Genomic DNA, 17,420 nt, shown 5'->3' with positions numbered 1-17,420 from the left:
GCTCAGAGAAGCAGCATCACTTGCCCAAGGTCCCACTGTTAGGTGGGAACATCTGCCCTTTGCACCCAAAATGTAACTCTCCCGACTCTGCCAGTGATATTTTGTGTCCTGTTTCCCCTACTAAACTAACGTATGCTCATGTGGAAAATATTGGGTTGGCCAAAAGTTTCCTTTGGTTTTTAAGTAAAAATAAAAGACACATTTTTCATTTTCACCAAGAACTTCATTGAACAGCGTATTCACCGTTTTGTTCCACTACCTTCTGCCATTTTACAGGCAACATCATAATTCCATCTTCCCAAAACTTTTTATCTTTTTGAGCAAAGAACTGTTCCAGGTACCTTTCCCAGTCTTCCAGGGAATTGAAATTTTTTCCATTAAGAGAATTTTGTAAAGACGGAAATAAATGGAAATCCGAAGGTGCAACGTCTGGTGAATACGGGAGATGAAGCAGAGCTTCCCAGCCAAGCGGTAACAGTTTTCGCCTGGTCATCAAAGAAACATGCGGTCTTGCGTTATCCTCATGGAAGATTATGCGTTTTTCTGTTGACTAATTCTGGACGCTTTTCATTGAGTGCTGCTTTCAGTTGGTCCAGTTGGGAGCAGTACTTGTTCAAATTAATCATTTGCTTTTCCAGAAGGAGTTCATAATAGAGGACTCCCTTCCAATCCCACCACGTATACAACATCACCTTCTGTGAATGAAGACTGGCCTTTGGTGTGGTTGGTGGTGGTTCATTTCGCTTGCCCCACGATCCCCTCCATTCCACATTATTGTACAGTATCCACTTTTCATCCCCCGTCACAATTTGTTTCAAACACGGAACGTTTTCGTTACGTTTCAGTAGAGAATCGCATGCGGAAATATGGCCAAGAGGGTTTTTTTCGCTTAACTTATGTGGAACCCGAACATCAAAGCGATTAACATAACCAAGCTGGTGCAAATGATTTTCAGCGCTTGATTGGGATATTTTGAGTATGTCGGCTCTCTCCCGCGTGGTATAACGTTGATTGTGTTCAATTAATGTCTCGATTTGATCACTATCAACTTAAACTGGTCTACCTGACCGTGGAGCATCGTCCAGCAAGAAATCTCCAGCATGAAACATCTCAAACCACTTTTGACACGTTCGAACAGTCACAGCGCCTTCTCCATACACTGCACAAATCTTTTTTTATGTTTCAGTTGTAGTTTTACCTTTTTTTGAAATAATAAAGCATAATAGGCCGAAAATGTTGCTTCTTTTCTTCCATCTTCAATATTAAAATGGCTACACAAAAGTTCACCACTTTTGATTTTTTTTTTTTTTTAATGCACGCTGATATGACAGCTGTCACAATACAAGCTAACAAACTTGTTTCGAATGAAGTTAGAGACAACTAAGTGTTACTAGAGCCATCTTATGGAAAAAAAAAGAACAAACATTTTGGCCAACCCAATATAAAAATACAGAAAGAAAACCCCACATAGGATAAAATAGAAACCTTTCATAATGTTATCATCCAGAGAAATCTACCATTACCCTTTCGATATATTGCTATTTTTGTCTACGTTGATGCATAAACACACACATGCTTATATATCCTTCTAAAATTGGGATCATGCTAAATATACAGTTGTTTTATACTTTTTATTTAATATATTGCTTATGTTTTCTATTGATTCATTATGGGAAAACTGGATTTTTAATGTCTCCCATTTAATAATCTCCTGGAGTCTCGCATCATCTGGATCTTCCCGAATATAACTAACTATGGATCTGTAGGTGTTTTCCCAATTATTGTTCTTAAAATCAACTTTGTTATGATGGTCCTTTAATATAAATGTTGTATTTGGCATATAGTACGTACTCAATATTTATGAATTAATGAAGGATGGATGAATGAGTGGATTTCTTTAGGATAGGTCTTGGATATAGACTTATTTTGTCTAAAGTAGGTGGTCCACGCCTCTGGTTGGCCCATTTAGTCCCTATTTTCTCCTGATATGGTTAGTAATAGTGCTCTCTTTTACTCTCAGAAGTGTCCTGATTTGGATGATAAATTGTCAGGTCACCCTAATCAAATGGTAGGAATCTTTTTGACGTTCTTGATACACATTGCTGTATTGCTCTACAGATGTGTTGTACCGATTTACACCTAACCTGTGACGTATTCCTAAAAGAAGAGGAGGGCTTGATGAAAAATGATGATGAAAAATTTGGGAAATGGAATTAATCTTGTAAAAATGGAATTGGGTTCATAAAAATGGTATTAGATTTGTGAGATTCAGAAATGGCTTAAATTCACTTTCCCCCTAAGCTCTCATGTTCTTAGAATCCACCTTGGTCACATGTTGAGCTTAATTTTTGCTTATCAAGCATTTTAATAAAAATATACTCATTCTAAATGACTGTAGCCTTTTGATGGGAGCAGTCATGATCCTGAAGCTCTTTGGGTTTGAATCCCTACTCTGTCACTCACCACCAGCTATGAAACTTTGAACAAGTCCCATAACTGAGTTTCGATTTCTTCCTCTGCAAAGTGGAAATGGATGTTCCCTCATTTCAGAAAGTCATGAGGATTAGACATCAGTGTGCAAACCGGGAAAGCCAGTTTCACGCTGACTCTACCCAAAGCCAGTCTTTGCCTAACCAGCCATTCACCCCACCTATTTAGCAGCAGCACCTGGTCCTTCCTAGTTTTCCACATGCATGCTGACTTTTCATTCTCATAACATTCCAACTTGCTTCCAGAGCCTGAAGGAGTTGCTCTCCCAGGTTAACTTGTTGGAGGACTAGTTAGGCACATGACAGTGGTAAATGGCTCCCTGCTTCAAAATGCATTTCACATGTAGTTTGTCACCCCTGAGTGAATCCCAACCTTTCAGAGGGTTTGTCCAGCAAGTTAGGGCCAAGAGGACTGCCTGATTAAGAACTTGGTTGCCTAGGAAATTGTGGGTGTGGCATACCCTGTGATTGACTTATTCTGTAGTCAATTGATGTCATATTTAGAGATCTGTGGTAACCCCTATTTCCTCACCTTTACAGGACAGTAGTCCTGGGAAATGGAGTCTAGTCATGATCATCTGGAGATGTGAATTTTGAGATGATCCCTTGGCTGGCTTTCAGATGCTAGAGGGCAGGGCATTTGCTAAGGCCTGGGGTAGGGTCTGGGTGGTGGTTTTAGTGGGTGGGGAAGACTGGTGGACTCTCCTTCCCAGTCCAGGGAGGCAGAGGAAATACTCCAGGGGGATTTGACTCTTCCATGTTGGCTGCAGTCTCTTGTGTTTTGCTCTGTGTTGGCCCCAGGAGCCTTCATTATAGCTGAGCTGAATCAGGAGCTCTGAAGTCAAATGCAGGTCATGCCCAAGGGAGCAAACACATGTTCTTTTGGAAGGTTGTGTGTGCTGGCCTGCTAAGGGGCAGTTTCCTGGGACAGTTACACACAAGCTTATGTGCATCATAAGGTCTTCCTTTCTGATCACACTATCTGACCATAAGTGATGGCTTAACCACTTCTCATTGGCTTGACACGATCCCAGAGTGGGCCTGTGAGGTCAGCCATTGCTGAGTTACACAGACTTCCACAGCTCTTGACGTGACCATCTGCTGTCTCCTGGAAAACAGAATTTTTCTCATGTCTAAAGTTAAGAGTGACTAAGCCAGTGGCCAGAAGCATTTGCACTGGTAGGAAGAGGAAGGTGGCTCAGTCCACCTGGAAGTGGACTCAATACCCTCTTCCAACTGCTGAACCCATAGAACCTGGCCAGGCTCCAGGGCTCTCAGTAGAATCCCATCCTTTGGAACTTGGACTGGGGATGGAATTCAACTTGAAGCTGGCATGGAATACTTCCTGGGTCAGAGGGGAGGGCTTGAAGAGCCCAGAGTTAGGCATTTTGACAATTTAAATGAAATGAATTGAACCCTGACATAAATTTCTCTGGGATACCACGGCACCCCGAAACAAAAAGGAAGTGGACTGAGTGAGCACAGAGTGCATTTGGCTATAAGGAAAATGTTCTGAAACAACCTTTGGAATATTCTAGCAAGACCCAAATTGGGGCAGGTCAGAAGCAAGTCTGGACAGAATCCTCAGCTGTCTGATTTTCCCAGTTTCCGTTTGCCCTGAGTATAACCTGGCCAAGTTCTTCTCCTTTATAAGACAGAAAAAATTACCTTGGTGATTGGATGGGGGTAGGTAGCTTCTGCTTCGAAAGCTACTTGTGAAAACACAATTCCACTAAGTCTTTATGTTTCTAAAACCAAATAGGGAAACTATGGTGAGAGCATGTTCTCATCTCCCACTCCACTCCACAGTCACAATGTGCTGTATGTTTGTATCGTATATAAGAGTAACATGCATAATAAGAGCAAAAACAGTATGAGGGAGGAATTGGGAGTGTAGTTTGTAAGATTCTTATACTACATGTAAATCCATGTAATATTATTTCAAGGTAAACTCTGATCAAATAAAGATATTTATTGCAAACCCTGGGGTAACTACTAAATTTTTTAAAAAAGATGTCTATACATGACCAGTTCTCTCACATTAAAAATAAACAAACATACATGATCAGCCCCACGTGATGCTCCATCTTGTCACCTGCTCACTCTCCTCTCCTTTCTGCTACGTGTCTCAGTAGTGTGGTCTGTACTTTCTGTTCTCATTCTCTAATCTTCTTTCATTTGTAATCTGGTTTCCACTTCCATTGTTCTCATCAAACAGCTTTTGCCAAAGTCACCAATGACCGTGACATAACTATATCCAGTTAGACATTTTCTGGACCTAACTTCAGACCATGGGCATCCTTTGCCACTGTCTGCCACATCATCCTTCTTGAAATACCCTGTTTCTCGGCTTCCATGGCACGCACTCCCTCTGTTGTCCTCCCAACTCTCTGGGTGCTTCTGCTCTGTTCTCTGTGCATGCTCATCCCCTCTATTTGACCATAAAATGTTTGGATTCCTCAGAATTCATTTCTAGGCCTATGTTACTCCGTACTTGACACTTTCTCCCTAAGCAAGCTCGTTCATGCCCATGGCTTTAATTGTTACCTTTCCCCAGAGAGCACAGATCTGTACATCCATCTTGGAACTCTGCTCTGAGCGTCGGTCCATATTCTGAACTGCCTAACTGATCTTCTCCTGTGGGTATCTCAAAGGCAGCTCGCATCTCAGCAGGTCCCCACAAAAAGTCATCATTTCTTTTCTAACCTAGTCTTCTTTGAAGGGTCTCTACCTCAGGAAATGCCACTTCTGCCACCACTCCCATCATCATTCATTCATTTAGAAAAATGTCGCTGGAGAACTTACTCTGTGTAAGAGACTGGAGATCTTCTACAGATGAACAATGGGCAAGGTCCCTGTTGTCATGGAGTTTGTACCCTAGTGGAGGAGACAAACATAAATCAAGCAAAGAAACAAACATAGCACACAATTTCAGGAGAGGGTAAATGCCATAAATAAAACCAAAGCTGGGTGAGGAGAGACTGATGGGTGGGTCAGTGGAGTGGCTGTATTAGATCGAGGTGACATTTGAACAAATACTTCAGTGACACCATGAGGCATGCAAAGGCCTGGAGGAAGAGATGAGAGGAGAGTGATGACAAAGTCAGCCAGAAACCTAGGAATTTTTCTTCACTCTTGGCTCTTCCCATGAAACGTTATCGTTATTAGCTCTTGAAACTCTCATTACTCTGCACCTTTGCTTCGGCCACCCTGGCCCAGAGCACACTCAGCTCTCTCTTAGTTTATGGTCCCAGCCGTCTCCCTGGTCTCCGCACATGCATCCTTCTCTCCCTTGAGATCCATTCTCCAGATGGTAACCAGAGTGATCTTTTCAAAATGCAAATCTCATCGCGTTATCCCTCATCCTTCTTCCCTCTTTTTATTTTTTTACTGTGGTGGTTTTAAAACAAACGGGGGGATGTCATTTTCCTCCCTTTGAATATGGGCTGACCTTTGTGACAGCCTCTGTGAAAAGAATGTGGCAGAAATGATGACTTCTAAGCAGAAAATAGAAGAGGCAATACCGCTTCCATTGGGTTCTCTCTCCTGGGACCCTCAGGCTACGTGTGGGTGGTCTGACCGGCAGCCAGCCAGTCCGTTAGCTGACAGTCAGCTCTGAGCAGCAGACGTGTGGGCCTTCTGACGATGCCCGGCCCCCAGCCTTCCAGCCTGCCCACCTGGTGGGGGAGAGGAGCAGAGGTGAGCCCTGTTGAGCTTTGCCCAAATTGCACATTCATGAGCAAAATAATTGTTGTTGTTTTAAACCACTAAAGTTTGGGGTGGTTTGTTTCACAGTGAAACAGAATCAGAACATCACCTCATCAGTTAAAATATATATTTGTAATCTGGTCTCTTCTTCCACCAAATCCGAGTCTGATCATGCGTCATGCCCTACCCCTGTTACCCTTCGTCTCTTGCAGTCACCTGTCTAGCTTACAAATCCTGAACGATCCCGGCCCAGACCATCCTGTTACTAGCTCTTGTCCTACACCCCCTACTGGTGTCCTTTCCTCACTTCCCAATTTGAGATGCTGTGGTTCCTCACGGTGGGCTCTCCCTTGCTCAGAGAGCTAATAAACCCAACTTGGTTGCCTGCAGCCACGTGTCTGGTGGGCTTGGGCTGGGGGCTTTAATGTGATAATGTGCAAAATGGTTAATGTGGTAAGAGTCCCCGTGTTCTCTGCCCCATCTCCTTTCCAGCCACATCTCCAGCCGTCCTTGTGATGCCTTGCTTTGTTTCCATCACCCTGGTCTCTGCTGGTCCTCAGATCTGCCATGTCCCCTCCCTCCTGCCTCTGGAGCACACGTGGGCTCCGTGTCCATAACACGGCTTACGGTTTGAATAGTTACCATCTCCTTCGATTTGCCACTTTGATACCAGTTTGCTCCGCCAGCGTCGCTTCCCAGCAGGGAAGCCTCGTCCTGGATTTCTCCTTCAGGCTCGCAGCACCCCAGCCACTTGATTTCCTAACATTCATTACAGAGTAGCGTTACTTCTGTGTGGTGGTTCACTGATGTCTGTCTGTTACTGGACAGAGTTCCAGGAGGGCAGGCGATGGGTCTGCTTTTGCACACGGGTGTGTGGAGTAGTGAAACGGATGTGTGTGCTCCAACAAAGAGTCCAAAAGCCAGATGCGTGCCGGGGATGCTAACCGGACTACAGCTGAGCAGGTGCTTTTTAGCGAGGCTTCTCAGAGCCTCTGGCCCGCTGTGAAGCACCGAGAGCGTTGGAAGAAACAGCCCAAATTTAACTAAGCGTGGGATGTTTTATTTAAGGCCTAACAGTCGTATCTTGGGGAGTCTTGTTTGAGAAATGCTGACTTACGGCATAGTTTATTATTTTTCCTCTCCATGTGCACATGTACATTTATTCACAGGTCATGTACCCCGTGTGTGTGTGTGTGTGTGTGTGTGTGTGTGTGTGTGTGTGTGTTCTCCTCTTACAGTCCTGTTACCTGCAACTGTTTTGTTGAGGACAAATGGCCCAGGTGTGGCCAGAGCCAACTCATGGTTGGACTCATGGGTTAGGAGGCAGATGAAAGGGCCTCAGAAGATGAGCCCAACCCCTTCAAGTCCCCATGGGACAAGGGGTGCGTAAAACAGCTAAATGCATACCGGTCAACGTCACGTCCTATCCAGGAGCCCCGTAGTGGCCACTGGGACCCCCCCACGTGACCAGGCAGGGAACTGAGCCAAAACTAGTGCAAGGGCAACACGTGCTTCCTCTGAGCTCTGGCGTGACCGAAATGTGAAGTGGGGCTGACTCAGACGGACACCGTCGGGAAGGTGGCAACCCCTTCGCTGGCCGCCACGGGGGGTGGGGGACATCACCATCATGCAGGGGCTGCAGGCTGGTGAAGGCACGAGACCTGGTGATGGTTCTGGAAAGTTGGAGCGCACATGCATTGGGACCTTGCGGCCTGACTGGGGGGCGTGCTGACTCTGAGGGGTTTTACCCGAGTCCGAGCAGGGGCTCAGCGCTGGGATGACGGGGTCTTTATCACCAGGGGGGTTGTGGTGGAGTGGGCACATCCCAAACATCGACCTGACACAAGCAGCGTGAGCAGCCCGGCCCGAGAGGGTACAGCATGCATGCGGCTTGTTCAGTGACTCAGGTGGCCGGCTGTTGAGTAGTTTGAGACAAGGAGTACAAGACCTGGGTGGGTTGGAAGGGTCAGAGGAATGTGTGCGAGAATGTTTGTCTGGCGAGCCTGCTTCCCTCATGTGAGTGGGGCTGGAGGTGGGGGCAGTGGAGAAACAGAAGTACCGCAAGTTAGGGGAGAGGCAAGGAAATGCTTATTCCTATAAAAGGATGGGAGAGGAATGCAATAATCCAACGACACTAGGGAGGAGTCCTTTTATTGTTGATCACATTCATTTGGCTGATAATCTGAGGGGAAAGCATTCTTTGGGCAAAAGAAAATTTGATTCTCTGATGTCTGGCCCCTTGTCCTGCTGGGGCTGAAGCCCTGGGAGTGTCGATTCTGTCCACTCACACCTTCTGGGGTCACAGTGGTCACGGGCTTCCTCTGACAGTGTCAGCAGATGCGGGCAGCCCATCTGCCTCATCATTTAATAGGCAGAGTCCCAGCTCAGCCAGGGACCGGTGTCTCCCAGTGTGCTCCCCAGCAATTTGGATTTGATTCGATTGCGGTCCCATCCTCAATTTCTGGGCCTCGGATTTTCCATCTGTGAATTTACTTTCGATGCTGGGGTGCGTTTTGTTTTGCTTTGCTTTTTATTTGTTTGTGGTGGTTATTTTTAGTCCCGTGGCTCTAGCAGGGGCCCTACCGTGTGAGGGACGGAACGGGACGCTGGGCCTGCTGCACTGTCTGCCAGCGCGGGCTGGTCTTTATCCTCAGGACCAGAGAAGCTTAAAACAAAGAGATCCCAGACCACAGCTGGCTCTGGCTTTGGCTCATGGGGACAGCGGTGTGCAGCTTGGATGTTATCCCCTGTGCACTCATCCAGAGCTCTAGGCTACTTTGTGCACAAATAGAGGGGCTGCATCGTTGTCTATAATTGCAAAAAGGGAGAAAGAAAAGCTGTAGGGAAGCGTGAATGTTCCATGGCAAGGGAAAGGTGGACTGGGTCCCGGTCGGGGCAGACAGTTGCCTCCAGCAGGAGGCCTGGGAGCATTCCTCAACCTAACCCAGAACCCTGCCTGGGCGCTGCAGGGGCAGGGGCAGGGACGGGGTCCTTCCTGAGGGGCCAGACACTGGCCCCTGCGAGGTCTGAGCTCTTCCCGTTGCTTCAGGACAAAGTGCTTGGCTTTGCAGAGCCTCAGCGCCATGCACAAGGCGCATGGTTGTGCGGCCTTGATTGTCACCGATCACGTGGGAAATGAGTGTCGTTCAGGAGAAAAAGGCATCTATTTTCCTCTAAGCTGTATTTATTTGTCTTTTCCTAATTTCCTTTATTTATTATCCAAGTAGTTAAAACATTAAACATTATGGATTGAAAAAGAGTTATCAGTAATCTTATCGTCTAAACATCACCAGAGTTTGATGTTTTGGTGTGTTAGCCTTTGTCTGAGCATTTGGATATTTTACAAAAGTTTGCATACATTTTGTGCAGTCAGCATTTTATTATACGAATGTTCCCATTGAAGACTGCTGGGTAGTCAGGATAAAAGCCCTGTGGGGTCAGTAGGACCATGCGGATGGGAGGTGTTGCCAAGACCCCAGGGCAAGAGCTGTGCTCATTGCTGAGGCCGCATGAAGGGAACCCTGAGCCTGGTGACATGGCCTTGCTGGGCCTCTCCTCCCCACCTGATGCTGGATTGCACGTCATACATGAGGACATGCAGACCAGGTGTGATGATCCCCATTTTGCAGATGAAAGAGCTGAGGCTCTGCAAGGCCAACACTTTGCCCCAAAGCAAGGGAAAGAGCTCACACACCCAAACCATGTGTTTCTGACCCAAGGTCTGTGTGCTCACCCCTGTCTTACTTTGTACAGCTTCTCGTCGGTGTGCTGGAAAGTTGTCCGTTCTCTGGTAGAAGTGTCCATGCAGAAGGGCAGCAACCTCCTGGGCAGCCAATTCCAGGCTGCTCAGGAGGGCTGACGCCAGGAGACGGCCCCAAAGGTACGCGCTACCCTCGGAGCTGCCTTTTCCTGTGTCTAGCCTTTGGCCCAACTGGGCCTGTTTTCATCAGTCTCCCCTGGCCCAACATTTCTCCTTGGGCTTCCTGTTTCCTAAAACAACTTTGATGGAGAAGTAAATGGAGTGAAATCTGCTTTCCTTTTCTCTTGGGTTTTCATAACCATGCTTAGTGAGAGGCAGCCCCTCACGTCACCTGGGTTGACACAGGTGGGTAGAGACGGCTTGGCTGTGGGCTGTGGATCCAGCTCAGCAACTTACTGGTGACACAGCTACTGTGACTCTGCTTTCTGATCTGCAGAATGGGTGTGCCAGCGGCGCCTCCCAGAAGTGCGTGGTGGAGCGTGTCAACATGTGTCAGGTTCTGAGCTCAGCCTGCTGGGAACACCCAATAAACGTCAGCTCTGACAATTACTGCTTGTTTATGGGTAGTACTAGCTGAAGTTTATTTTCAATGCCAACTAGCAGTTCAGAAGTGCCGTAAAAACCTCTGTGGCGCGGTCTAGAAAGTGACTCTGAGGAAGGATGGCGATGGGGAGATCAGGTGTGCCCGGGCACGCCTCCCCTCCCCGTCCTTGCCTGGTAACCCCCACCCCAATGCCCACAACCTTGCTGAATATTAAGGAGGCTCTTCTTTTCTGGATGTGTGTATTTCCTGCTAGAGATCCTCTATTCTCTCCACCCTCCCAACCCTATAGTATAATTTTAAGCGTGAGGGGCTTGGGCCAGGTTTAGAGGTTTGAAAACTGGCTCTGAGCTAACAAAGGGCAGGAAAGAGGCTGCGATCACATCACTGGGGCTGACGTCCCCAAACCCAGAGCTTGGAGTTCCTCGTCGCCCCCTTCCTTTGGGGGCCCCAGACATCGGGTCTGCTCCCCATGTTTCCGCCGGCTGGATTTAGGCGGCGCTGTGGGTTCACACTGCGTGTGAGTCGGCTCCAGGCAGAATGGAACCGGTGGTTTGGGTGTTCTGGGTGTCTCCCTCTGTGTGTGCATGGTGTTTGAAATCCTGGGGCCACCCTCGTAAAAAGCTCCTGCAGCGGAGCTGGAGGGCGGGAACCTGGGTTTGTGCTTTCACCACCTGGTGGCGCCACTGAGGCTGCAGGACGGAGCAACCGACATGCCAAGGCCTGAGTGTCAGGGCTGACAGCGGCGGGGGTGCAGGCCCGGTATAAATGGTGTAAATGCAGTGCCTGCCCTGCGTCCACGCTTACGTTGGCCGGGGCTACAGATGCCAGCTCCCAGGGAGGATGAGGGGGGAGGCCGAGTTTCTGGCTTACAGACACCCCTCATTCTGTCTCTGTTTCTTTCTGTCCCTGTGCTCCTTCCTCCCATCTCTCTCTCTCTGACTCACTATCTCTGTCTCTCCCCATCTTTGTCTCTCTCTCACAGGCACAAGGCCCATCTTTCCCTAGAGGTTGGCAGTGAGCTTCCCATCTTTCCTCCCACTGGGGCAGGAGGCTCTTCAGGTCAGCTTTCACCTTGGAGTCTACACCCCAGGGTGGCTTCTCCTGCACAACCCGTGCCAGGTTTGTGGGCTCACAGGTGGGCTCAGAACCCTTCTCTTTGGCCTCAGAGGGCAGGGGCAGAATGACCGTGGTAATCCTGGTTGATGGGCTGACATTTGACTGTAAATTGGATGGAACCAGCTGTGAAATGAAAGCAGGATTTCGGTTTATTTAACAGCGATCACGTCACTGCACTCATAACCATGGGTCGTTAGTGTAAAAATAAAAAATAAATGAGAATACTGTTCAAGTAACCTGGATTTATCACTGTCGCTACTGCAGAAGCATCAGGCCACCCCTGTCTGCAGAAACCAGTCTTGGAAAACGTCCTCCGAGACCGGACCCAACACAGGATGGCCTTGAATGGGGTGGGTGGAATAGCTGTGCGCTGGTAGGATTTTTGTTCTGTTTTGAACTTTCTACTTTCTGAACTTCTCTGCTTTCCCAGGAAATACCAAACGGGGAAGAGAGCAGTGAAGGAAAATTCCTTCTATCACTTTGGCAACGAGGTTTCTTTTATTAGTAGACTTCATTTTTTAGAGTGGTTTTAGGTTTACAGAAAAACTGAGCAGAAAGGCCAGTCCCCATCTCCTTGCTACCCCGTCACCTCAGTTTCCCCTATTGCTAATGTCTTGCATGGGTGTGGTGCATTTGGTGCAGCTGATGGGGCAATATCAATATATCATTGTTAAGTCCGTAGTCGGTGCTGGACATTCTGTGGATTTGGATAAGTGCGTGATGTCATGTACCCACCATTACAGCATCATCCGGAAGAGTTTCACTGCCCTAGAAATCCCCTGTAACAATGAAATTTTAAAGCAACTTAACAAAGCCCAGAGCTATCCCACCTTTCAGAGCTGCACAAATACCCTAGGAACTGGATAGCAGGAGCATGTGCGGATGAGATCCTGTTATCTGCACGCAGGAGGGCCGGGTTGTGTGTTAGAGGCTTGCCCAGAGGCCGGAGCTGGGCCCAGCGAGGAGTGGACAGGGGTCGTACACATGCATAGTGGCAGTAGTGTGTGTATGTGTGTTATTAAAAAAAAGGAATGGCCATGGGGAGGTGTGGGCCGGCCCGCTGAGTAGGACCAGGAGGTGAGGTTTTGGGGTGGGGCTTGTTGATTCTGGCTGATGGAAAGTTTGCTGCCGACACGTTGCCCATGGGTGATGGTGCCGCGAGGCCGGCTCTGAGCCCGCACACCGAGTGGGGAATCGGGAGGAGGCATCTTTGCCTCCTCTGCACAGTCCTGCTGAAGCATCTGCTGCCGAAATGTTTCCTCCCTGTGCAGGGGCACTGTGTGAACACAGGCTGGCCAGCACCCTGTGCCTCTCTGTCCCACAGATAACAAAGCTCCCTTGCGTCCTGGGGGGGAGTGGTCGCCTGGACAGGCCCCTGGACAAAGCAGGCTCCAGGTCCACTGAGATGGCCCCAAGCGGCTCCAGGAGCACGAGAAGGCTGGGCTTGGGCTGGTCTCTGAGAAGGGACCCTCACAGCCCCCATGCCCAAGCTGAGGGTCCCTGGAGGCGTTTGTGGGTAAAATAGAGCCTGGCACGTCTGCCTGTGCTTGAACTACTCCAATTCGTTACTGCTCCCCTGTGAGGCAGCAGCCCTGATTCTGGGTGCGACGGCATTCCCGAGACCTCAGCCAGCGTCCGTTTCATTCTCCAAACCCCCTGTCTGCGCCTGAAGACCTTGCTTTGCCATTTTTCCTTCTCTCCCTCCCTGGCTTTGTCGTTAAACGTGATGAAAAAGTACTGACTTGTATTCATTCCCGGGACCGTGGAGACAACGCATCCCTGGATCTCCTAGGCTGCCGTGGCCAGTTGATAGCCAGTTGGCTGAAATCTGATGTTAGGAATGTGGGGTCTTTTTGGGAACTGCCCGTAGCTGCCAAAACGGTTCTAAATACATGAAAAGTAGGTTAACTTGCTACGCTCCTCGCGTTTATTCTTGCAGCTGAAATTTTCCTGACTTTTTTTCCCTTTCATTTTATTAGGTTAATAAAACTTGGTTTTCGAGCGTTTCACTGCCCCAGGAGGGCAGTGGGCCCCATGTCCAATTCATCAAGTGCCTAATGAGTGGCCTCGGAGGTCCTGGCCCACCCATTCCAGAAGCTCTCTCTGCCTCGTAAAGGTGAGGCCTACGGGCTGCACTGTATATTTTGTCTGTTGGTTTCCCAAATTCTCCTGCCAGCTCAACTGTCACTGTTCAGGATTTATATGAGGCCGACGGCACCACGGGGCAGCTCCCCTCCGCAGCAGAACCCCCCTCCTTTGCTCGTTCTTCACACACACCACACACTCTGTGCCATAAAACAACTTTTCTGCAATAAAATGAAATAGAAATGTGTCGATGCTAGCATTTTAGAACATTCCAGCCAAAGGGCTGTGGGAAATGCCTTCGTTTACATGAAGGAGGGAAGCTCTGTGAAACTAGGGGATAAAGCAGTGTGAGAAAAGGCCTTTAGTAAGAAGAAATAGTCTGGCATTTAAAATAAATAAATTGAAAATAAAACGTGTGCATGTACATGTGTGTGTGCGTGCAGTCACTGCATTCTTTATGCACATACGTTTCTGCTGTCCTGGTTTGTTTTCGGTGTTGCAGAGAAAGGGCAGGTGAGGGAGAAAAGTGGGTGTCGCTTGCCTTCTCGGCCCAGCGCCTGGGCTCTGTCTCCTTCTAGAACATTCTTCCTTTTCCTCCCCCTGCGGGCTCTTTTGCCTTCGCCAAGTTGTCGGGATCCTGCCAACTCCAGGCTTGGGCTGTGTCTGCCCCAACATGGATGGGAAGCTAGAATCTGAGCACCAAGAGCTCGAGGTACAGCTCAGGGCCCAGGAACTCGAGAGACGCGGTGAAGTTTGCGAGCATGGGGCCGGTCTCTGGGTCGTGGGGTCCCCGGGCCAGAGGCCTCCTGAATTTCCACACAGCAGCCTGGCCGGGTCTGGGTTCCTTCTCTCTGGTTTGATCCTGCAGAAATCGCCTGGCCTTTAATTAAGCACCCCAGCGGGGTGTGTGCCATTGCTGACAAGTGACTCTACACGGCCTGTTGATTTTTTCTCCCCTTCCTTTCAGTGGCGTCTTGAGCACCAGAGGGAAGGAGCACGGAGGGAAGGTCATGCTTGCTCTGCAGGCAGTGAAAGGGAGAGGGAACGCCGGCTCAGAGGGTTCTCTGTGATGCCCTCTGCATTTTATCACCCACCGGGCCCTGAAGCCAGGGCACAGACCCTGTCCAAACAGTTGGCTGGGGTTTAATACCTGAGATGTGGAGACGTGAGATGTCTCCCAGGCTGTGGGGCAGAGGCGAGGATGGCTGTCCCTCTTCTGCAGACTTTCCGTGGAGGAAGAGGATTCTGGAAGGTCTCTGAGACCAAGGGGGGCATCCATGGCCGGCCCACCCACGGGTAGACTGGCACCAGCTAGCACCTCCGTCCTCCCACATGGGGAAGACACAGTGCAGATTGCGTAGCTCTCAGCAGGGACCTCCAAGTGTCCACATGCCCCAGAATTTTCGCCCCAGTCTTGCACAGCCCTGTATGTTCCCATTGGGCTGAAGGATTTCATGGCGTGTGGGTCAGTGGCTTAGAGTTCCCACATGGGAGGCCACGAGCAGCTGTTCTGATTGGGACTTCGGGGTGGGGGGCGGGGTGGATAGGTCCAGTTCAACCCTGTGAAGACCCTCAACCCAGGACTGGCCTTTCTCAGTTGGCCCCCGTTCCACCCCAAGGCAGCTGGAGTACCACTGTCGTGCAGGATTTCCCACGAGGAGCTGGCCTTCTCCCCTGCACACCCCTCTTACCGGGCGTTCATTGTGCATTAGATTATCTTCTGAAAATATACTTTGAAGAGTTTTTGTTTTGTTTTGTTTTTCCTACTTGACTCTCTTGAATCAAGTAGGCCATTTATCTTTTAGGCAGAAGAATTTCAACAGTTACACTGCACACTTGCTGGAGGATCGCAGGCTCAAAGCAGAAAGGTAGTTTAAAAATTGTTTTCATCATGGGTTTATTCTTGTCTTAGCTCCCCCCTCAACTTTGCAGCTTTCCTCCCCTCCAACTAATCCTCCGGACTGCGGCCCACCCCCACCCCCCATGGATCCAGCCCACCTTGAGCTACTCAAACTGAAAGAAGTATTCATGCCCAGGCCATCTGTTTGTTTAAACTCACCCCGTGTTAGTCCACGTTAAATGCAACAGAATGGAGAAAAATGTAATTCTCTGTCGGCTTTTGATCAAAGAGAGGAGTTTTTTTAAAAAAAATCAAGATGGATTTCTGAAGGACAATGTTATACACATTCCGTGTGTTTCTGAGCTTCAGTGTTTAGTTGAGTCGGGGGGAAATTTTTTTTTTCCCCTTTTGATCCCAGGGAGAAAACACTCGCACAAACACATCTCAGTGCCACAAACAGTGTGAGACAGGCACTTTTCTGTAGACTCCCCAGCTGTAAAGTGGAAGGGGACTGCCTTTAACTTATCAACAGAGCAAGAGAATTTGAAATACGGCTCAACTGCTATATATGCAAACGCTTTCTAGCTTCTGTGGGAATTCAGGGCGAAGTCACTCTTGTCTGGGCAAATTCAGGACCCAGGATGCTCAATACCCCCACCCCCCAACCGGCTCAGGAACATGCAGATCCACGCTCACTCCATGATCTGATTTTCACGACCAATCATTAAATGTACATTTCTCCCCTCACTCCCTCAGCTTCAGAGCAAATGCAAATAAAAAGTGCTTAAAATGGTTAACATTTCCTGTCACTGAAGGCATTCGTTAGGGGCGGGGGTCGCTGAGTTTTAAAGTGTATTTTCATAGGAAAACTCATTTCAGATCTGCGGCAGGAACTCAGACTGTTTCACACAGTGAATCTCAGGGTTTGCGATAAGCCTGCGTCCATTGCAGGCGGTCGAATGATCCTTTATATTATGCGGGTGCAGGAGAGCAAATATCCAAATTTGAACTGAGATTAACCTGGGGCCCAGCTCAGGTCACAGGAAAAAATTGTAACATGTCTTCTTTCCCCACCCTCCCCTCTGCTCACTTTCTTTTCCTTTATTGGAGAAAAAAACAAATTTGGTACTTTAATCTGTTGTGTTTCCTCTATTGATTGTTTAGCTAGTGATTTTGCCAGCTTCCTGGATGTGCATTCTGGTTCTGCACAAAGAGCCACATTCCTTCTGGAATCGGGACCAGGACACAGAGAGACAGCAGCAGTCACTGGAAACTGTGAGTACTCCAGTCTCTCCTGTGGCTCTGACCCCGCTCGTCCCGTCCCGTCCCGTCCCGCTGACCCTTTCTTTCTCTACCAGTGAGCTTTCTGCGGGGCTCCTAGGCTGAACTCACTCTGTCAGCCCTCAGCACCATTCTCAACTTTTAGGAAAAGAGACCCTACAATTTCTACACAAACATCGGGTAGGAAGGGGAGGGGGAGTATGCTTACCTATTGCAGTGACTTCAATTTTCATTTTAAGGCTCCGAAAGATGGAGAAAGTAAACAGAAGCAGGCTGGTTTATTTCAGGGGCTAACAGGGAGTCCTTACTGAATTTACCTAATAAAATGAATTTTTAAAATTTTCATTTTCTCATTTCATTCCAGCAGAAAATGAGTTTGCCTTTATAATGTCCAGATCTTTCAAACTCTATTGAGTGAGAAATTAAGTTACAAAATGTAAATACTTTGGTATATATATATATATATATGAAATGAATACATATATGAAATGAAGTAATCTGTGACTGTAATACCACTTAAAGCCTGACTTTAAGGCTCCTAGGACACTTAAAAATTTTTTTATGATGTGTAATAAAGAAAAATAAAATTCAGTAGAA

The 17,420-nt window shown here is 48.2% G+C and overlaps 1 protein-coding gene across 1 annotated transcript in view; it reads left to right on the top strand.

Annotated features, from left to right (window-relative positions):
• The window catches only part of C19H16orf95 (chromosome 19 C16orf95 homolog), a 521,908-nt gene that overhangs the window by 168,566 nt on the left and 335,922 nt on the right, over window positions 1-17,420 (top strand). The window contains 4 exon segments of the mRNA XM_060289339.1: window positions 11,484-11,560; window positions 13,597-13,733; window positions 15,508-15,570; window positions 16,707-16,817. Coding sequence (XP_060145322.1) covers window positions 11,484-11,560; window positions 13,597-13,601 — 82 coding nt within the window. The 3' untranslated portion in view covers window positions 13,602-13,733; window positions 15,508-15,570; window positions 16,707-16,817.

Source organism: Globicephala melas, chromosome 19 (assembly GCF_963455315.2).
Source record: "Globicephala melas chromosome 19, mGloMel1.2, whole genome shotgun sequence".
Classification (NCBI taxonomy): Eukaryota; Metazoa; Chordata; class Mammalia; order Artiodactyla; family Delphinidae; genus Globicephala; species Globicephala melas.
Note: the sequence above shows the minus strand (reverse complement) of the source record. Positions and strands in the feature narration are given on the sequence as shown.